The sequence below is a fragment of the Pseudochaenichthys georgianus genome, chromosome 12 (genome assembly GCF_902827115.2).
Source record: "Pseudochaenichthys georgianus chromosome 12, fPseGeo1.2, whole genome shotgun sequence".
Taxonomy (NCBI): domain Eukaryota; kingdom Metazoa; phylum Chordata; class Actinopteri; order Perciformes; family Channichthyidae; genus Pseudochaenichthys; species Pseudochaenichthys georgianus.
This window is the reverse complement of record NC_047514.1, coordinates 2,608,647-2,631,314: the sequence shown is the minus strand read 5'-3', so window position 1 is coordinate 2,631,314 and position 22,668 is coordinate 2,608,647. Positions and strand designations below refer to the sequence as shown.

Genomic DNA, 22,668 nt, shown 5'->3' with positions numbered 1-22,668 from the left:
AGGTTTTTGTGCATGTAAATGGTCTGTAAAGGCTAAAATCCCTGTGTTCCCTCCAGAAGGAGTTTCTCTCCCACACACTCCCCCCCTGCCCGAGAGTCCTCTGTGGTAGGATTGTCCTCTTGCTTAGCATATCACAATTCAGAATAGGTAGAGACCAATGGCTCTTTTCCTGCATGCAAGTGGTATGATGCTTAGTATGGAGAGGAACATGACGGGTAAGCTTCAAATCCCTATTATTAAGAATGATCCCAAGCAAAGGTGGGCTAAATGCAAAGGAAGTCACGGTGTGCTGTCGGGTAAGCAGCAAGCGGTACACAACATGGTGTGACAGGAACTGTAATGTAGACACTGCATAGGCGGCTGTGTCTCCTGTGATAGAGATACTGAAATGTAAATATTACAGAATATTTTAGAAAGGGACAAACAATTAATAATAATATAACAAAAAATATATGGGATCAGTCAGGTGTTTTAACTCTTCAAGGAAAGGACTGAGGCCTTTGCTGTTGTTGTTACTCTGTGCAACTTTTCACTGACACACATTTTGAGGTTTTGCAGTTTAGGGGAAATGGGGCCACACTGTTGACATGCATTGCAAAGACCTCCTACACTCAGCAGCAGATAAGCACTCAAACAAAATGTATTATTTAATGTCCAGATTTTCCTTTATTTTAGTTTTGAATACACAAAACCAACTTTATTTGAGCATACCACAGGGATTTAACTATATATTAATACCAATATATCAGAAGCAGTGGTCGAGTGGACACAGACTCCTTATATTCTGGTCAGGTTTATAGTTATGTTAAAATGATGACTTTTAGGCAGCTGAAGCGAAGCCGAGTCGGTTGTTGGTGCGGTCGTAGATGGAGTAGTACTCTCTGAGGAACACGTCCCCAAAGATCCACAGGGGCTGGCCGTTACGAGAGGGCAGGTATGTGGGGGCGATGTCCACAGAGCAGAACTGCTTTCCATTCTGGTTGCGCTGTAGGCGGAGACAGGAGATGGGAAAGGTAAATGACATTGCTAACAAACTAAATAAAAAGACACACACACACACAAATACATGCTTATAGAGTGAATGCTTGTACTGTAGTAACTTACCTGAGTGATGTAAGCAGAAGGAGGCAGATGGAGGGAAACACCGCTAACAACAAAGCTGAGAGTTGGCAGGTTGTTGAGCTGGCTGCAGTCCACCATGTACTGAAGATCAAGACAACAGAGAGATATTAGAATTGCTTTTAGAAATTCCAAGGGTATCACACGAGAGATCTCGGGAGGCTGCGTTCTGTTGTTACGGCCCTAAACTATGGAACAGCAAACTCCCGTGAAATGTTTAAAAGCAAATTAAAAACCTATCTTTTTAATATTGCTTTTAATTTGGGGTAACTTTCAATTCTCACTGGTATCATTGTCCATGTTTTACTGTATTCTTTCTGTTTTTTTTTTTGTTTTTTTTTTTTTTACATTTATACTTTATTAAACATTTTGAAAGACAAAAACACGGACAAGGACATGGCTCACACACATCACAAATAGGACTGGACAATAACATGAAGGGAGGGGGGTAGGGGGATTACAGTGTCAGTTACATTTAATGTATTTCATTGTTTAATAGGTAAATAGATAAATAGTCAAATAAATAAATATATATATATACACGCACACATCTCTTCCTATTCTGATTAATTCACCTATTCATCCATTTCCCATTATTTTCACTTCTTTCATTATTATTACTGTTATTTTTCTGTTTCTTCATAGCTTTATTTATATTTATTTATTAATATTATTAATATTACTATATTTCTTGTTGGCAGCCGGGATGGTTTGAGTCCAGGGTTTTCGGGACCCCCTTGAAAACGAGATGGTGCATCTCAAGGGGTTTATCCCAATCAATAAAAATGTCTATATAAAGCCCTTATTTTTTTATTTAAAGATATTTAAGGGTGCATTCACACCTGCCTTGTATAGTCCGGTTGAATCGAACCCTGGTGCGTTTAGCCGCTTGGTGCGGTTCATTTGGGTCGGTGTGAACGCAGTCCGAGACCTCTTAAGTCAGGGGTGTCAAACTCAAGGCCCGGGGGCCAAATCTGGCCCGCGACTTCATTTCATGTGGCCCGCAAGAGCTTGCAAAGAATAGAATATGTTTATTATACGGTTACATGCCACTTTACAGAAGCAGGTTGCCCATAAACTACATGTCCCAGAATGCATCTCGTTTTGTGACATGCGCACTGAAGAGACTTGCTTTAAAAGTAGCACAATTCATTATGTCAAACCTTGGGAAGTATCTAGATATCCCTGCCCTAATGCCAAAGTAACTTCACACTGAATATGTGTCACCGTTTGATGTCTATGTCTGGACCGCTGCGTAAAAAGGAGAGTTTCTGCCCGTTACTTCTCCTCTGTTTTTCATGTCCCAGTGCCCCAACTGTATACAGTTAAATCGACCGGACTTCTTTCTGAAGATGTGAGCGTCCATAACAACGGGCAATAAGTCCTTGACAGCGGTCTGTCTGTTCGGTATTAACAACGTGTCACGTGTTCTGAATTGACCAATCAGAATCGAGTATCCAACTAAGCCATGTAATAATGTTTTTTAACGGACGTTGTCTGATATAATCATATGTCTGTTGATCTTCAGATTAACAGCAGCATGAGAATAACCTGCCGATGCTCCATGGCGGAGGCTCCGCTAGAAATTGCCGGGATTTGCGTTTGTACCCCCTTAATGTCTGACCAATGGTTGAACAGCATTTCCGAGCACATGACTTGTGTTTAAAGTTTAAAGTCCGTTTGAGTGTTGCCCGTGTGAACGCAAACCGAACATTCTGAAAAATGAAGCAATGTAACAAACTGTCGTCTGGTGCGCACCAGAGAGCGGACTATTAGGTGTGAATGCACCCTAAATGTCTTGTCAGCTTTAATTCACGGGAATGTCATTAGGATCACTGTAGACGTTTTATCTTGTTCTCTAGATAACATTTTAATATTGTTGTTGTGTTTTCTGCAAAGCACTTTGGGCTGCTTTGTGCATGAAAGGTGCTATACAAATAAAGTGTATTATTATATTATTATTAGAAGAGACAGAAACTAAAACAAACCGGCCCAATTTATACATGCTTATTTTCCTACTTCTTCAATATGAGAGTGTCTGTCTGTTCATTTGTCTTACCATTCCATACTGGCTCTGTTGAGCGCCGATGGCCTGCATGATGTAACCAATGAACTGGCTCGGGGCTGTCAGTGTGGAGGTTCCAGTGTCCACAATGGACTGGCAGCCCTGAGAGCACCAGCCGGTCTCTCTACCATTGATCTCGAATCTGCAAAGCACAACAAAAGTAAACAAAAATGTGCAGTTATTTCGGAACGCACAATAAGCACTGAGTAATCAGAAGATCATTTGATATTTAACATTATTAATGAATGATGAAAAGCACTGACCCTTGAACTCCGATCTGCCAGTAGGTCTCAGAGGTGACAGGGGTCCAGTGGATCTGTCCCTGGTACAGGCTGGCGTCCACTCCTCCGAAAGAGAGCACACTGCCCTGCTGTCCTCCCCTGAATCACAAAGCGTATCTGAATGCTCACAATGTGGATATACAGTCATATCTGAGGTGATATCCTCCATGTGATAGTGTATGTTTTACAGTGCTTAATAGAAGTCTTGTGACAGTTATACCTGGAGAGATAGAAAGAAAATACGTTGTCACTCAGCAGCTTTTGAGAAATCATGTTGTCCATGACGGGAGTCTCTCCTCCAGCGGAGATGCTTGGGTAGGACAGGCCGAGGATGCCGTCAAACTTGGCAACCACAAAGACCTGACCAGGTTCATTTGTGCTCAGACCGATCTCCTGGTGGTTGATCTCAATGCCACCAACCTATGGTTCCAAAACCAACCACTGCGATGAATAGGATGTCAATTCATAGATTGTATTTATACATGTTCAAGCTACAGCCTATATGACTGTAGACAGCAATGTTAAAAAACAACTAGGGTGGGCCTCTGTTGTTTCTCATCAAAAATAATGTATATATTTTCACTAATACACATACTTACTACACACTGAAAACTGCCACACAGAACGTTCCAATGCAACATCTTTGACTGGTATGTTCTAACTGTGAGACATCAATCTTTGAGGCGTTATTGACATAGTATGCTTTCTGGTAGTACTCTTTCTCAGTCACTAAGAACTAGTCATGTTTGTTTGGTGGGTCTGACTCACATTGACAGTGTCATATCCAAAGGTACCATAGAGGCTTCCGGCTCCGTAGGGCAGGTAGAAGGTTTTTCCAATGGCAGAGTAGGTAGAGGACTGCCGGGGGTCGAACTTTGGGTGTGCGTCTGTGAATGACAACAAACATGCTATCATGCCTCACAGAGTCTTTTGACACTGATAGTTCTATTATTCAGTTGCGGATTGTTCCTTAAAGACTGAAAATTATAAGTGGCATGCCTGCAAGCACACTAAAACTCTAAGTCCCATGATTTTAAATAATGTAATCTCATGGAAACACGATGACTTGCTCTGCACGCTTGGCCTATGGGAGCTTTATGGCTACATGAGGGATTTAGTCATGTAAAGCCTGTTGGTTTATACTCACTGCAGGCCCGAGTGCTACAGTAGATGGAGTCCACCCACAGGTTGGCAGAGCCGGTGTCAAAGAGCACTTGGAAGGACTGGGGGGGTGTTCCAATACTGATGGCGCCAAAGTAGGTGGTCTGGGTATTGCATTGGTTGGAGGTAAAGAAAGAGAAGAACATAATAAAATAAAATGCAAACCCATCAGCTGTGTGTAAAATCGCGTTAAGCAAGGATTTCTTACGTCAGCGTAGTTATTGATGTACATGTAGGCAGAGGTGGAAAACTCATCAGGCTGGTACTTGAGAGCCGGATCATGGTAAGGCAGCTCGATCCCCTTCTCTCTCAGGGCCTCACGCATAGACTTGTGCTTATTCAGAGGGATCCTGAGGAAGAAGGAAGCATAAACATGAAGAAGTGTAACCTGATATAACTATCCTTAGCAACTTTAGCGGTTGATCTTCAAAGTCATTTGCTCTCATAAAAAGAAAATTGTTTCTTTTACGAAACAGGCCCATAGAAATACAGAGATGATTTCCTTACCTGACGAGTCCCTCCACAAGCGCCACACAGACCAAAACAGCAACAAGACACTTCATGATGCCTCTTGTCCACACAGCACTCCTGAATACAATTCTGAGTCTTAACAGGCTTTATATAAACATGTTCAAGCCCCTATCAGCTGGACTGTTATCAAAACCTCAGTCATATGACGACACACACACACACACACACACACACACACACACACACACACACACACACACACACACACACACACACACACACACACACACACACACACACACACACACACACAGGGTGACCCTTACAGGTTGTTTCTAAAAGCTACACACTTCATTTGCATGAATTCAATAAACACGAACTCCAATGAAAGCCACAGAGCCAAATACACATCATATTAATCAAGGACATGATAAGATGTCATCCATTTGGGTATATCCATTGGAATAATGTAGTGGTGACATTAACCCATCAGAGTTTTGGAATTTGACACTTTTCATAGAGTAAATACTTAACTTGTATTTAATGTCATGTATGGTAAATGTGTCTATTTTCTGTCTTTCAAGAAGATGATGTTGAGTACTTAGCGCTTACGCTGAATTATTTATACCTTTTTGCAGAATTAAAACAAATCTGTCTATAAAATATCAATATCAACAGCAAGGTCAAGTTTAATAGTTTGTTTCGAACGGTCACTTTCCGCAAATGAAAAATGAACGTTATATCAGGACTTCTCTATCAGTAGCACCTTAACCACACAGTTTAATCAACAGCTCGTGTGTCGTTAGGCTTATCAACACTTTTAACAGTGTTTGGATTTGATAGCTTTTATTCCTCAAGGACATTCAATGAAAAATACAACTTGTTTATGAATGTTAATTGATTTTATTCTTTGTGCTTTGACTGGACTATAGTAGTAATAACATCTCCCCTAAGATTGGCTTTTACTTCTCCTGTATTCGCTGCTAATAGCACCTTGTTTTATATGAAAGCAGACCAGTAGCATGGGGGAACTCTGATTACAGTGCCTTAATGACCCCATTTGTTATGCAATTAGATTAGATCAGCGCATTCTCATTTTCTCCATGGAACAATTGACATTGTGTACACAGGACCCTTTGTGGCGGTGTGATGTAAGCTTGCATCCATACGTAATAGGTGGAGTGCCCCTTTCCTATTGGGAAAGCTGCAATGCTATACCAATCAGAGCAGACTGGGCTCTGGTTCCAGACAGGGGGTGAAAGAGTATGTTTCAGTGGTGGACACGTACTTATTCAGACATCGAGAGGTCACCTTATGTCAGTTTGATGGAAATGAATCACAAGTAGGCTGCATGGGATGACTCAGCAATCTATCAAAACGGGTTTCCACAATCCACCATCCAAGTGTGGAAAACATGTTGACTTTTAAGAAAGCATTGTTACTGGAACCTAGAAAACATCTTTACCTTTCAATAGGGGATTAATATCTGTTTCACACAAAGTCAACCATTAAAGTAGGGGCTAAAGAACGTTGTATTTAAGGTAGAGTTTGGCATAACATCATTAAGATGTGGATAATTCTCCAGGGAATTCATGTACTTCAAGTCATTCTGTGTGTGTGTGTGTGTGTGTGTGTGTGTGTGTGTGTGTGTGTGTGTGTGTGTGTGTGTGTGTGTGTGTGTGTGTGTGTGTGTGTGTGTGTGTGTGTGTGTGTGTGTGTGTGTGTGTGTGTGTGTGTGTGTGTGTGTGTTTTTGTGTGTGTTTTTGTGTGTGTAGGAGCTGCAGCTGCACCCATGTTTCAGTGAGCAGGCAGAGAGGGAGAAGGCCCAGCAAGTGAGGCTGGTGAGGGAGCAGATGGCCTGGGAGGAGGAGCGCAGCAGCATAGCACTCAGAAAAATGCAGGACTGGTACTGGATGAACACACACATACACACACACACACACACACACACACACACACACACACACACACACACACACACACACACACACACACACACACACACACACACACACACACACACACACACACACACACACACACACACACACACACACACACACACACACACACACACACACACACATGCTATTAGATGAGGTAGTTTGACTTTATTGAACCCAATTTGGGAAATATAAAAAATTAAATATAGTAGGAAACAAACATATACAGTAAACATATACATGTCAACAATATCTATATCAAAAACACAATATAAAAATACAGATAAAGTTAGAACACACTATAATAGACCATCCCTATGCCAACATAATATAAGCAACGAATACTACCGGTATTAACATTATAAAAGTGTGCAAAGTAATTGCGGCTTTAAAATATTTATTGTTGAGTTTATTATTATTATTAGGAGTAGTAGTAGAAGTATTTACAATACATAGTGGTGGTAAATGGTGTATTCATTAGATCATTAGAATTATATAAAAACATTATTTTAAAACATCTTACTTGCTGTGTATTTGATTTTAATACAATTTAAAGAAGTGTTGTCTGTCTATGAGTGTAATACTTATCCTTCAATATCTGTGACTGATATTTCGTAACATGTCTGTTAAGTTACTTGTTAATAAGTTTAACTTTAATACGTTTTACCAAGTTAGGACATTGTGATGGACATTGAGTGGACATGTAGAATGTTAATAAATCCCTTCTTCATAGTCATCAAATCAGACTAACTACCAAATATTTGTACCGGACTGGCATCCTAAGACGTTTTCATGTCCATTCTGCCCCTGTAGGTAGTTAGGAGGTAAAGACATCCAGCCTCCAGAATCAAACCCACCTCTCATGTTTGTTGTCAGGTTCAAAGACTCTCTTTCCAACGTGGTTACCGTGGTCGCCATCTGCAGCGACCACAGAGTCTCCACCTACAGCCTGCCCACGCTCCCGGAGCATTCAGCGCAGCTCAGACATCAGACGAGGCCCGGCTGGCCTGAGGGAGACGGGGCTGCTGCAGCAGAACATGGAAGACCCAGAGTGGAGCCTGCTAAAGACAGTAGCATGCTGGAAGGTAGGTGTGATGGAAACTTCTGAAGCAATGGAGACGAGACTCAGAGAGACACGGAGAGAGCTGAAACTTGATGGCAAACATTTACGGTTTATTTGGAGCTACGGCCGGAGAATTCACAAGACATGAGGTGACACAGCAGTTGCCAAACCAATTCTGAAGATCTCTACCCCAGACCCATGTATTTAGCTAGTTCTGAGAGAATAATCGACATTGAGTTGATGACATTGAAAAAGATAAAACATTACCGAATTGTAATTAAAAATGGAAAGTAAAAGGAAATGGTTGCCCCCGCTCTTAAAAATAATAATAAAAGCATAATATATGGGGTCTACTGCTGTGCTGTACATATAATTAATGAAGCATTGAAGCTCCTTTCCTGAGAATTTCAATTATTTCCTAAAATGGGATCAATACAAGTTTATATAGTCTAGTTTAATCAAAAGAGAATTTTGACAGCTCTCTTATAATGTCTGCCACGTGGTTACTCCTGGGTCCTTCAGAGGAGGATCTGCGCCCCCTGGTGGCCGATTCGGAAGGGGTGAAGCTGGGAGACCGGCAGATGGAGAGGCTCCGTAAGGCTGCAGAGAAAGCTAAACAAGCTCGAGCCAAGATAGAGAAGAGGAAGCAGGAATGGGCCCAACTGTGAGTGTCTAACATCATTTTAGTTAGATTTATAAATGGCATTATTATTTCTTTGTAGTTATTGTGTTGCCTTTGATGGCTTTTGTAGCTAAAAAAGACAAATTAAAGCCCAGGGAAAGAGGCTAATATTCAGAGTAAAACAATTCAGAGATTGAAGTTCATAGAATAAGCTAAATTGTTTGATATTAGATCACACATTTATAGGAAAGAAACTTCATAATCATCACTCGATTGTAACTATTGTGATGCTAGTACAAAACTGTGACAACCTTTTGGTGTTTCAGTTACGCAGAGAAGCCGAGCGAGAACTGCGAGGATCCGCAGGATGTGCAGGCCATCGCCGAAGCCAAAGAGAACCTCGGAGACTTAAAACTGAAGTCAGACAAAGACTTCACGATGCCCAAACACCTGAGGATGAACGCTGAGAGGAAGAGCACAGAGCTGATAGGCCTGGAGACAAAAGTAGACACACACACACACACACACACACACACACACACACACACACACACACACACACACACACACACACACACACACACACACACACACACACACACACACCATGTATGCATCACTTCAGAGGACATTACATTGACTTACATGCATTTCCTGCAGACTTATCCTAACCTTAACCAGAACCAACACATGCCTAAACCTAACCAAGTCTTCACCCTAAAATGAATGATTCCCCTCATGGAGACCTCCCTTATGTCCCCATGAGGGAGGCGAGTCCCCACACGTGACTGTGTGAACAGATGTAGGTCCCCACAATGATAGTAATGCTAGGACACACACACACACACACACACACACACACACACACACACACACACACACACACACACACACACACACACACACACACACACACACACACACACACACACACACACACACATACAGCACAAGGACACACTTCATCATCATCAGCCATTGTCTTTTTATTGCACATTCTTCCTTTTACTTCTTATGTTTCAATACAAATTGTCATTCTATTTTACTTTATCTTTTATTGGACATTTTAACTTCAACTTATTACATCTTTATGAATATTTGTAGTTGTATCTTTCTATTGCACATCCTCCCTTTAACTTATATAACTATTTTACATGAATTAGTGATTTTTTTTACCATATGCAATTTTCACGATGACGTGTTCTTTGTCTGTTAATACGAATTGTAAATAGACTAATATAAATAAGCGAAGGATTGATGTATGACGGACAGATTAAGTTGCATTCAAAGCAGATTCAGTTAGTGAGTCCGTCCGTCCCCACAGATCCGTGAGAAGCAGACGGAGATCAATCAACGGATCGTGGCACTGCGGGACTCCAAGGTCCGCCTGGTGTCGCAGCTGCACTCTCAGACTCAGCAGGTCCTGACTGTGCAGCTGCGTCTGCCGGCCCATCTCCACCGCCCTCCACCCACCCTGCCTGCCATACTACCAGAGGAGACCCCCGAGAAGAGGCTGCAGTTCAACCGTGCAACCCTAGAGCGCTACCGTCGTCTGAGGGATCAGAGGTACAGCAGCCCGTTTGATCCAGGTTCAAATCGAAATGACAAAACAGCAAAACATTTATTGTACACTATTATACTTAGCTGGTTTAAAGGTCTATCTTTCGATGACATTTCTTAATGTATGACTGTGTATATCAAATGTTTGAACCTGAACCCATTACTAAGATAATAGAGCATTAGCTCCTGAATGCTTTGGATAGCACCTTTCATACAACAAGTGCAGTTCAAAGTGCTTCACATAGACATTTCACAGAAAGTTGATATCACACAGATACCAGTAAAATACATAGACAGAGAGTAGACATATAAAAAAGACATTTAGATTAAAGGTACAACGATGAAATTGTTCATTAAAAGGAGGATAGTGCAAATTCATAGTTTAAGAATATTTAAACAGGATGCAGAGCTTGGAGCAGGACGAGCAGGAGGACAGCACCTATATATTGGCGCAGCTGGAGAAGGAGGTGGGAAGAGAGGAAGGGACTCTGAGTCAGTCAGCTTCATCTGTAACCAGAGAAGAAGAAGAAGAAGAAGAAGAGGAGGAAGGAGCAGAGCTGAGCGAGCTGGAGGAGGAGCTCCGGAGGGAGGAGGAGATCAGACTGCTGCACGAGCAGGACTCTCTGCTGGAGCAGGTCTGCTTTGGAGTCTATTATAGAATCTGAAAATAAGCATTATGTGTGCTCTTTAAGGCGATTGTTTTATATATTACACGTTTTCTGGTATGCAGTGTTTGAAAATGCAAGCGAGGCATTTCGTAATATTTACCCATGGTGAATTTAGAAGAACTCTTCATACTGAACACAAACATGTAATGTAATGTGAATATGGAGGTTTTCTTTTCACTTGCAACATCTCAAAATATATTGATGCATTAAGAAGAAAATTGTTTTAGACAGGGGTGTCTAGCCCTAAATGTGTAACCACAAACAACATCTTCTAGAAAAAGAATGTTAGGTTCCGCTTTACAATAAGACTACCCTTATAAAGGGTTTACGAATAGTTTGTAAGTCATTTATTAATTAGCTTGTGAACACTTTATACATCATTAATACGCTTTTATAAGACATGAGATAAACAGGGCAACTGTGACCGGTTGCTTGCCAAATAGTGAGCCCACATGTATCTGTACTGCTAAGCCTTATTAGAAACGGTAGTAACTCATTAATAAATGGGAATGTGTTTTACACTTTACAACACGGCTCCCTTTTGGCGACTATAAATGTTCGTAACTCGTAAATAAATGGTCATAAGAGATGCCAAGAAACATCAAGATGGAAGGAGGGAGAATCAACTCAGTGAACAACAGATACCAAGGATGCTGGCTGATGAAGGAGACGAAGTAAGCTAGGTAGCCAATATAAGGCTTAGTCATCTTGCCAAATAGTGAGCCTGTGTTGATGTATGACAACTATGTTAGAACTGGTTTCTAAATGGTTCTTTAAGTGTTTACAACATAATTAATAACCTCATTATAAACCCTTTATGAATCCTTTATAAGGGTAGTCTTATTGTAAAGTGGTACCGAATGTTACAGACAATGTTTAAGAATATGACATTCTGCGGATGTCTTTCACCTCGTCAGATAGAGAGTTCGGTGTGGCAGTTTGACGCGGAGCTCGTGCTGCTGCGCCACCAGAAGCTGCTTCTGGATTGGCAGCTGAAGCAGGCCGACCTCCGTGAGCTGACGCTCTACCAGGAGCTGCTGCTCCTCAAGGAGTTTGAGAGGAGGGAGGGCAGCATGCAGGAGAACCTCAGCGCACGCACGAAGGAGGAGATCAGCATCACGGTGGGAAACCGTTTCAATAATGTGGAGTATCTTCTCATGTGTAGCCCTTTAGCTATCTGTTTGGAGTAAATGATGTAATATTGTTGACCTATCTCTAAAATATACTATCATTTGTTACCATGCTTTAAAGAGTCCTCTCCTGCTGATGTTCAGGTGTATATCAGTGTGTAGTGTCTCTACTTTAAAGAGTCCTCTCCTGCTGATGTTCAGGTGTATATCAGTGTGTAGTGTCTCTACTTTAAAGAGTCCTCTCCTGCTGATGTTCAGGTGTATATCAGTGTGTAGTGTCTCTCCTTTAAAGAGTCCTCTCCTGCTGATGTTCAGGTGTATATCAGTGTGTAGTGTCTCTCCTTTAAAGAGTCCTCTCCTGCTGATGTTCAGGTGTATATCAGTGTGTAGTGTCTCTCCTTTAAAGAGTCCTCTCCTGCTGATGTTCAGGTGTATATCAGTGTGTAGTGTCTCTACTTTAAAGAGTCCTCTCCTGCTGATGTTCAGGTATATATCAGTAGGTAGTGTCTCTCCTTTAAAGAGTCCTCTCCTGCTGATGTTCAGGTGTATATCAGTAGGTAGTGTCTCTCCTTTAAAGAGTCCTCTCCTGCTGATGTTCAGGTTCATATCAGTAGGTAGTGTCTCTCCTTTAAAGAGTCCTCTCATGCTGATGTTCAGGTATATATCAGTAGGTAGTGTCTCTCCTTTAAAGAGTCCTCTCCTGCTGATGTTCAGGTGTATATCAGTAGGTAGTGTCTCTCCTTTAAAGAGTCCTCTCCTGCCGATGTTCAGGTGTATATCAGTATGTAGTGTCTCTACTTTAAAGAGTTCTCTCCTGCTGATGTTCAGGTGTATATCAGTGTGTAGTGTCTCTACTTTAAAGAGTCCTCTCCTGCTGATGTTCAGGTGAATATCAGTATGTAGTGACTCTACTTTAAAGAGTCCTCTCCTGCTGATGTCCACGTGTATATCAGTATGTAGTGTCTCTCCTTTAAAGAGTCCTCTCCTGCTGATGTTCAGGTGTATATCAGTATGTAGTGTATCTACTTTAAAGAGTCCTCTCCTGTTGATGTTCAGGTGTATATCAGTGTGTAGTGTCTCTACTTTAAAGAGTCCTCTCCTGCTGATGTTCAGGTGTATATCAGTATTCAGTGTCTCTACTTTAAAGAGTCCTCTCCTGCTGATGTTCAGGTGTATATCAGTATGTAGTGTCTCTACTTTAAAGAGTCCTCTCCTGTTGATGTTCAGGTGTATATCAGTGTGTAGTGTCTCTACTTTAAAGAGTCCTCTCCTGCTGATGTTCAGGTGTATATCAGTATTCAGTGTCTCTACTTTAAAGAGTCCTCTCCTGCTGATGTTCAGGTGTATATCAGTGTGTAGTGTCTCTACTTTAAAGAGTCCTCTCCTGCTGATGTTCAGGTGTATATCAGTATGTAGTGTCTCTACTTTAAAGAGTCCTCTCCTGCTGATGTTAAGGTGTATATCAGTATGTAGTGTCTCTACTTTAAAGAGTCCTCTCCTGTTGATGTTCAGGTGTATATCAGTGTGTAGTGTCTCTACTTTAAAGAGTCCTCTCCTGCTGATGTTCAGGTGTATATCAGTATTCAGTGTCTCTACTTTAAAGAGTCCTCTCCTGCTGATGTTCAGGTGTATATCAGTGTGTAGTGTCTCTACTTTAAAGAGTCCTCTCCTGCTGATGTTCAGGTGTATATCAGTATGTAGTGTCTCTACTTTAAAGAGTCCTCTCCTGCTGATGTTAAGGTGTATATCAGTATGTAGTGTCTCTACTTTAAAGAGTCCTCTCCTGCTGATGTTCAGGTGTATATCAGTATGTAGTGTCTCTCCTTTAAAGAGTCCTCTCCTGCTGATGTTCAGGTGTATATCAGTATGTAGCGTCTCTACTTTAAAGAGTCCTCTCCTGCTGATGTTCAGGTGTATATCAGTATGTAGTGTCTCTACTTTAAAGAGTCCTCTCCTGCTGATGTTCAGGTGTATATCAGTATGTAGTGTCTCTACTTTAAAGAGTCCTCTCCTGCTGATGTTCAGGTGTATATCAGTAAGTAGTGTCTCTACTGGGACATGTCTCCATGCATTAATGTTCAAAAGCTCTACCTCTGTTCACCCTCTGTCAGAGCCCAGTCTGCTCTGATTGGTTGGCTGGCCAGCTGTGTTGTGATTGGTCAACGGCTTTGAATCATAGGCTCCTTTTAATAGATCCTCATCTGGTGTGTACCTCTCTCCTCAGTCTAAGCTGGAGGAGTATAATGAGCAGCTGGAAGTGAAGCGAGCTGACATAGTCAAGCTGCAGGAGAGAGAGAAAGCTCTGCACGCCGCCTTCTACATATCGCTGGGCGAAGAGAACAAGTTTGAGGAGTTTCTGACCAAAGTCTTCAAGAAGAAGATCAAACGAGTTAAGAAAAAGGAACCGACTGGGAATGAAGGTGAGGGGAAGAAACACAAGCGTACAATGTAACAAGCGTGATGGTTTGTGTGTAACTATGTGTCTGTTATGATCTGAATTTGCATGTACGGAAGAAGAGCAGAATGACGAAGACTCTGATGATGACTCTGACTGGGATAATGATGACGATGATTTTGACAGCGGCTCAGATGAAGGAGGAGCTGCTCTGGACAATGTTTGCCCTCCAGGTCAGTGTGGTGATGGTAAAACATGTCGAATAGATAATAATCATAAATGATGAACTCCAGCATAAATATAGGATACATATCTAGCTTGCTACCATGATAGCGAGCTAGATAATTTAATGTGAGGGTTTCCGATAGTTAAAAGTTATAGTTACGCTAGATTCAGGCTTATTATACCCAAACCAAATAACACAGTACATGTTATATTAGGCCATACGTCTGAACCCTACTTCAGCTGAATAAACAGAGTGGATATGAGGCGGTGCTTCAGTGTGATTAAAGTTTAATTTTAGCTTAACTATAAGTACGAATCTGTGTGTGTCTCAGGCTGTGTGCCGGCGCTGTTTGGGAACACTCTGCAGCTGCGTGAGCGTCGGATGGACCTCGAGGAGCTGCTGGTGGAGGAGAAGAAAAGTGCTGAGGTTCTGAGAAAGGAGTGCATCATGCTCGTCAAGAAGGTCCAACTATTTTCTCTGTCTTTCTGTCTCATCTCACATGTTCCCTTATCGCCATGTGCTCTCATACCCTGCTGTGTGTTGTTAGAGGTCAGGAAGTATAAGGTTGGGCCACAATATGAACATGGATCTCCTCACCAACAGTTTGAATCGTTAATAGTGTTACATTGTGTTTGTCTCTGCAGGAGAAATCGGTGAAGAGCAGTCAGAAGGCAGCAGAGGACGACTTGGAGTTAGTCAACAGGGAGAAACAGCAGAAAATAAACGAGCTGGATGTGGTGGTTCCTCTCCGACTGCATCAGGTACACACAACAACAGAGTGAAGATAACACAGGTTCTGGTCATCAGACTTGAAAGCACATTTTAAATCCATTTCACAATCTAAGGCCGCAACAGTTTATATTCATAACTGATATATGTTGGTTATTTTCTTCATTAAAAGATTGATTGTTTGGACCAAAACAAGTAAAAGATGCCCATTGGTTAGAAATGAGTCACATGATTAATTGATAATATAAATACTATGAAAATTCTATTTTAAATCCTCAGATATGCACATTTCATACGTGAACATTAAAATTAGATATTTGTTTTAATATGAGTTGCTAACAAACAGAAGTGCTATTCATTTTTCATGTTCAATATTTTTTATTTGAAGTCATAAGTGATACAAAACAAAGACCCACACGGAAAATATACAGAAAAATACAGAAAAAACACAAAGATGTACACAAAAACATAAATAAAAATAAAAATGTTTTTCATCAACTGACTCTTTTTTAGAAAATTGACAAACCTGGACTTTCATGCTAAAACTCTGCCTGTGTCTTTTGATAGGCCCTTTTTTGAAACGCGGGTTTAAAGTTGATTTAGTCGTTGGGAATTTTGACTTCCTTACAATTTCTCATCTCCTGCATTTCCTCCTCTCTTCCCTCCACCTTCTCCAACCCTGCACCAGATTATGTTTGTTGTTAACGGCTCAGTGCCGTCGGACCAGAGCCCGGCGTTGGTGCTGGACAAGACGGAGCTGACCCGTCTGCAGGATCGCATCAAGCAGCTGCAGGAGGAGAATAACCAGCAGAAGGATCTGTACATCGATGCACGCAAGCAGTACGTCGGCCTCACCCATGACCGCAAGGACATGAAAGTTAAAATCAAGGGTAAGCCCAAACCATGGATGTATAATAAGAACTGGATACAGCGTGGGAGGCGGGGTCTCGTTCTTTCCTATGAGAGCTGCTCATTGGCGCAAGAAGGCAAAATGGCCCAACTTTTGAGAGCGCGAAACGTCACAGATTACCCGTATATGAGCTCACAGAGCATGCGCCTCTTAAGCCCCGCCCCCCAAAACACACACTCTCGGCTCACTAGAATAGCCGCGTTCACACCGCGTACTATGCAGTATTTAGTGCCCCGGCACTTATTACCCCAGAGCACTAAGTACCAATCGCGTTCACACCGGAATAAGTTCCCTGAGGGAAGATTACGCAAATGAGCCGCTGACGTCACTTCGTCTTCTTCTGCTTTGGGTTTACTGGCAGGCCGCAAACAACTTCACGGCGTATACTGCCACCCGGAGTCCCCGGCCGGAAGTCCCCGGCCGGAAGTCCCCGAAGTTGGGGACTAGCTTCAGTAGAAGCTGCTGGGAGTCCCAGCAGCTTCTACTGAAGCCTTCCGAGTAAATCGCCAGAACGCCGACACCTCCTCATCTCCACCGCTCCCATGTTTTCTTTTGTGTTGCCATAAGTTATTCTCTCTCCGTTGGTGTGCGGGGATAATGCTAATAATGCTAATGCCACAAATACAATGGCGGCTTCACAACACTTTTCAGAGTTTTACGGGCCGTGGTTTGCAATTCGCCCGGCCAATCAGAACTGGGGCACTTTTTCCCCCCAGGAGAGTACCACCTCTCTAGCAGGCACTAAAAATGGGGTAAAAGTTCCCGGTACTAAGTACTCTTTTTGGTGTGAACGCAACATAAGGGGTACTGACGGAACTAAAGGGGAAAAGTACGGGCAAAAGTACTCCGGTGTGAACGCGGCTAATGAATGGAGAGAGAAAATAAATCTAGATTCGGATTTTAGTGCATTTTACAACTTTAAGGACCTAATGATTCTAATAAGGGCAATACAATAGTTCATACTGGGTAGTTTCTTTAGTTAAAAAAAAGTATCCGCTGATTTACAGACGTTTCTTTCCCCATGTTAGTCAATGGGAAAAAGTCTTTCTGGGCCGGGTGACTTCACGAAAGTTGCAGTACCGCCGTTTGGACACTACGAATGTTGGGCACAGAGTCCGGGCACTTCCTGGGGGCTTGGACCAAACCTACAGGAAGATCGCTAGGCGTTGAAGCTAATTGTCTTAGTGGCCAAACCACGGTACTACAACTTCTGGTCAGTCCGTGACATCAATGGGTCCAAAAAGATCCTTTCCCATTGGCTTACATTGGGAAAGAAACATCCGTTATTCAGCGTATTTAAAAAAACAACATAATCCAACTTCCCAGTACAAAAACTTGAAGAGCCCTTGTTTAAATCATCAGGTCCTCAAAGTTGTAAAATGCACTTAAAAGCCATTCAATTCAGCTGACACAAGATTTTTCAAAGCAAAGTACTCATCATACGTAATGGTACTTTTCAGAATTATGTATATTAAATGACTCGTTAGATGATTATTGCTGCATTAGTGTGTCTATTACAGCTCGTCAAGGTGGAGCTAATTTAATAATTTAACTTTACTGCTGCTGGATATCTTAACCTATAATTCTATGTGTTCATTTATTGTTTTATTTATATTAGTATTGGCTATTGATCTGAATCCGTAAAGTAACTCGAATTGTCAAATACATTTCGTGGTGTACAATATTGGCTTTCAAATTGTAGTGGAATAATCATTTATTGTACTTAGAGAAATGTACTTACTAGATACTGATGTGTGTGTTGGTGCAGTTCTGGAGAAGCAGTGCCACGAACTGATGATGATGAAGTTTGGGAGGGAGGTGGACCTGGAGGCTCTGCAGACGCTGTCAGGGAACAGGAGGCTGGAGGAGCTCAAGCAGGAGAAACTCCTCCGAGAAGCTGCATACGCCAAGGAAATCAAACAGTGGGATGTACGCTGACCTGTGTGTGTGTGTGTGTGTGTGTGTGTGTGTGTGTGTGTGTGTGTGTGTGTGTGTGTGTGTGTGTGTGTGTGTGTGTGTGTGTGTGTGTGTGTGTGTGTGTGTGTGTGTGTGTGTGTGTGTGTGTGTGTGTGTGTGTGTGTGTGTGTGTGTGTGTGTGTGTGTGTGTGTGTGTGTGTGTGTGTGTGTGTGTGTGTGTGTGTGTGTGAGTGTGTGTTTGTGTGTGAGATATCTGTATCTCTGCCTTCTTTAGGAGTTTAAGATCTTCTCAAAACATAACATTCATTTTCATATAGTTATTCAAGTGTATTGATCTTTTTCATTTTATGCAAATGTTTTGTGTGTGTGTGTGTGTTATTTAGGCCAAGGTAGAAGAGGCGCGTGACCGTTTGATGGAGGTGACCAGGTGTAACACTGAGCGAGTCCTCTGCATGACGACTCTTATGGACCAGAACCGAGAACTGGAGCGTAAAATCAACGCTAGCCAGAAGAAAATGGTAATTTCTGTGCACTCAATTATTTTTATATGTATTATCAAACAAAGCTTGGATCCCCACTGTCGTATAGGAGTATTAAGCTTCCCTTTCCTTGAGCTTTATTTCAAGCTGATTCAGAGAGACACATTCTGTACACACAGAATTGTATTTCCCTTTCTAATCTGCAGAGGCGTCATGTGATCTATTAGATGTTATATTAAAGGGACCTATCATGCAAAATGCACTTTTTGATGTCTTTTATACATAACTACGTCAGAAAATAAAACCCTCTCTCCTTTCCTCCGTACCCAAATCTCTAAAAACGGGAGTACAACGGAGCTGATCCAGATTTGCGTCCGATATGACGTAATATCAGTAATGCAGACCCACAGCACTATCAGAAACGTTGCCCGACTGTTTTGGACGTAATATGGTCTTTGTTTACCAAGCATCGCTAACACTCAGAGCTAACCTGTAAGATCATGTATGTGAAGAAGCAGGAAATAAAAAGGAACTCACCTTTTTTTTAAAGCTTTATACCCAGAATCAGCGCTTTTGTAACAGGAAGTGAAATAGAGCAATATGAAGCATGGCTAGAATGGGTGATCCGTTTGGTATTTTGAGAAAAACACTTCATAGACATGGCCAACTTGTGGCCCCACGCAAAGTTAATGCAAAGTTGATGGCCCAACGCAGTCTGTGTGGGGCCTGATCTGCGTGTAGGGAGGGGCGGGCCTGTCTGAGACCGATGCTATTGCCTGAAAATAGCATGATATGTGACCTTTAAAATGATTTACTAGAGCAGTCAAGAAACAATCCACACCCAGTGATCACACCCAGTCTTGTTTGTGGTAATTACATGTAATAGGTTATTGTTTTACTTCAATTTAAAAAGGCGGTTGACTAAATTAGACTCCTTAACGTCTACGATAATATTTGGATATTATTTGAAGATTATTTGCTGTGATGTATCGAAATCCAATAGGGTTTCTCGATGGTAACTTCTGGTTCGGAATATTCAAATACAGTCATCATTGCACCACTCATACCTTGGGGATGTGTTTGTGCGTATCCAGGGCAACAAGTCCCAGGACTACAGGAGCGGTGTGGACCAGGCAGATATCCAGAGGCTCCAGCAGCTGGTGAAGACACAATCACAGCAGGCTGAGGTGCTCCGGAGAGAGATCGACCTCCTGTCCCGTCAAGGAGGCCAGGTCCTGCCCCCCGCCCAGGCCCGGCTGCCCCCGATCATCCCCTTGCCCAACCCCACAGGACGCACCAAAACCAGGACACAAGGACCGGGGCGTCTCCTCAGCCAGGTTAAAGCACCAGACGCCAGCAGACAGGGAGTCAATTACTAACACTCTGCTTAGTAACAGTAAAAGCACTTTCTTATAAATTATTGTTCTGAAGATTAAAAAATACTTCGGTTTTCTGGCTTTTATGTTTGTTTTTGAAAAAGCTGCTCAGTGCAAACCTTTTTATATTATTGACCCCACGACTTTTCCTATCACGTCATCCTCAGCTAAGCTAACATGAATGAAAAAGGAGTCTCTGTCTGTATGTCCGTTCCTCCTCAATTCCTTCGACAACTGTTCATCAGTGGACTTCACACATCGGGTCGGTCATACTGTTGTACAACAGTATACACACAATATAGGGTAAAAACAAGAAACGAGTCTAAAAACTGAAACTGAAAATAAACCTAAAACACACAAAACCCAAATCATGACATAAGCGCCCCCTCAGGGGACGGATTCCAGGTCTCCCTTAAAACAAAACACTGTCCAACATTTCCAGAACGGTGGGTGGAGGGTGTCCGGAGGACGGGTTTGGGCTGACAGCCTGAGTACATGGCAGAGGACCCAGAAGGGGTCTCGGGCGGATGGCCCGGGGGCAAGGCAGAGTTTGAGGAGGGGGACTCGTGCTGACGGCCCGGGGGCAAGGCAGAGTTCGAGAAGCGGCTAAGGCTCGGGACCCCCAACAGGACAGGACATGGTGTTGGCAGGAACCCACAACAGGACAAGACAAGGTGTTGGCAGGAACCCCGGGGGAACAGGTGTCGACGGGACCTCCAACAGGACAGGACATGGAGTCGGCGGGACCCACAACAGGACAAGACAAGGTGTTGGCAGGAACCCCGGGGGAACAGGTGTCGACGGGACCTCCAACAGGACAGGACATGGTGTCGGCGGGACCCCCAACGGGACAGGACATGGTGGTGGCAGGAACCCCAGCGGAGCAGGTGATGGCGGGACCCCCAACAGGACGGGACACAGAGTTGGCAGGACCCCCAACAGGACAGGACAGAGTTGGCAGGACCCTCAGCGGAACCCCAGACGAAACAGGACATGGAGTTGGCAGGACCCCCGAAGAAACAGGTGCACCAACTACCTTTCACCCAGGGAAACATAAACCAATGGAAACACCTGGTGATACATCATATCGATTATTTTGTCCTTCAGGAGAAAACGGCCACATCTGATCAGTTGTTGGCAAAATGATGAAGTCAAAGACGTGATGAAGAGACCTTTTTCACAGCATCATTTTCACTTTTCACAGTAGAAAGGCAATGTGTACCCAATAACGATTATATTCTATAAGCCATCCTACTTTGCCAGTTTGCCAGCATGAAGAGTACAAAGACCCACCTCTTCAGACAGGCCTTTGGGTCGTCGGAGGAGGAGGTGAGTTAGTGGCTGTCTTTTATTGGTGTTTTATCGTATGTATTACCTGCTGTTGTTTTATGCCTTTTATTCTACATGTTATAGTTGTACTGTGAATTGTGTACTGTACTGTAAAGCACTTTGTACATACGTGTTGAGAAGGGTGCTATATAAATAAAGTTGTACTTACTATGACCCTGTAACCAACAATAGCTTTATTTACAACAGGCTTTAGGATTGGTTTCAGGTTTCCTCGATCCCTTTGGATTCATGTGTCTGTATATGAAGTGTGGCCCTACGGTAAGTGGGTGTGGCTCTGGCTTCCTGTTTAGTAACAGTCTATGGAAATTCCACCTCGTCTGGTGATTTCTGCTGAAAGAAAAGCCTGCAGTACTTTTCCATTCAGTCAAGGCTTTGTGTTATAACGAAACTGAAAAGCACAATTAATAATAAAGAACAGCAATCATAAGCTTTTTTCATTTCAGCCTGCATAACAGTTTAACTTTAAAATGCAAGTATGAAGAAGACATATACAATGCATTTAAAATGTTAGGTTAAAAAATATTGCATTTGATTTAAATACTTTGGGGCTTTCACCATAATTTTGACAATCTCATCATGTGTCTCCTGTTGATAGGTATAGTGAAGATTTTATAATAAAAAACTATATAATACATTTCATCAGATTTAGTACATGTGTATTACAATGGGAGAGGCTTATATCAGGAAATCAACAAAGCAGCATTGGTTCAACTTAGTTCTTCAAACGATTTATGAAAAACTCAATGTGAACAACACTGATGTTAACCAGACTTATCGTCACCATGATCTAGTGCTGGGGGGAAACGATTATTTTGAAAACGATTAATCGGGCGATTATTTTATCGATTAGTCGACTAATCTAACGATTATTTTTCTGTTGTTCGATTCATAAAAAACGTAATGTATCTCAAATAAATACCAACAAATTCTTAATAATAGTTTTTTTTTTTTCAATGAGCGCCCCAAAAAACAACAGCCGTTAGCTCTTAGCACTCAGAACTCACAGCTCTTCATATCTGTTCAGAAACTAGACAAAAGTTAAACAAGTACAAACCACAGACTGCCTGTGTCATGGCGAATACAGTCGCTGGTTTGTTTATGTCTGTATAGGCCGTTGTTGTGAGTGTGGACGGTCGGAGCATATACAACGTTAGCTTAGCCAAGCTACATTTAGAAAACACGCATTTTAAAAAGGCCCATTCC

At 42.3% G+C, this 22,668-nt stretch overlaps 2 protein-coding genes across 3 annotated transcripts in view; one reads left to right on the top strand and one right to left on the bottom strand.

Moving 5' to 3' along the window:
* LOC117456452 (cilia- and flagella-associated protein 44) overlaps positions 1-21,555 on the top strand; it is a 35,213-nt gene extending 13,658 nt beyond the window's left edge. The window contains exons 21-35 of one of the 2 annotated variants that reach the window (XM_034096345.2): positions 6,873-7,003; positions 7,917-8,125; positions 8,626-8,767; positions 9,052-9,229; positions 10,050-10,291; positions 10,686-10,920; positions 11,871-12,074; positions 14,308-14,503; positions 14,601-14,711; positions 15,036-15,166; positions 15,349-15,465; positions 16,122-16,323; positions 18,112-18,272; positions 18,644-18,778; positions 19,834-21,555. In XM_034096345.2, the coding sequence (XP_033952236.1) occupies positions 6,873-7,003; positions 7,917-8,125; positions 8,626-8,767; positions 9,052-9,229; positions 10,050-10,291; positions 10,686-10,920; positions 11,871-12,074; positions 14,308-14,503; positions 14,601-14,711; positions 15,036-15,166; positions 15,349-15,465; positions 16,122-16,323; positions 18,112-18,272; positions 18,644-18,778; positions 19,834-20,118 (2,679 nt within the window). In that variant the 3' untranslated portion in view covers positions 20,119-21,555. Of the gene's footprint in view, positions 1-6,872; positions 7,004-7,916; positions 8,126-8,625; positions 8,768-9,051; positions 9,230-10,049; positions 10,292-10,685; positions 10,921-11,870; positions 12,075-14,307; positions 14,504-14,597; positions 14,712-15,035; positions 15,167-15,348; positions 15,466-16,121; positions 16,324-18,111; positions 18,273-18,643; positions 18,779-19,833 lie in introns of both variants that reach the window. The other variant, XM_034096344.2, reaches the window with a different exon arrangement.
* On the bottom strand, positions 660-5,211 carry LOC117456453 (gastricsin-like). The gene is made up of 9 exons (XM_034096346.1): positions 5,134-5,211; positions 4,835-4,976; positions 4,613-4,730; positions 4,234-4,352; positions 3,686-3,885; positions 3,448-3,564; positions 3,179-3,326; positions 1,105-1,203; positions 660-985 (listed from the first exon to the last, which is right to left on the bottom strand). Exons 1-9 carry the CDS (start codon positions 5,187-5,189, stop codon positions 821-823), a joined length of 1,164 nt encoding a protein of 387 aa, XP_033952237.1. The 5' UTR covers positions 5,190-5,211; the 3' UTR covers positions 660-820.
* Positions 21,556-22,668: the final 1,113 nt, after the last annotated feature.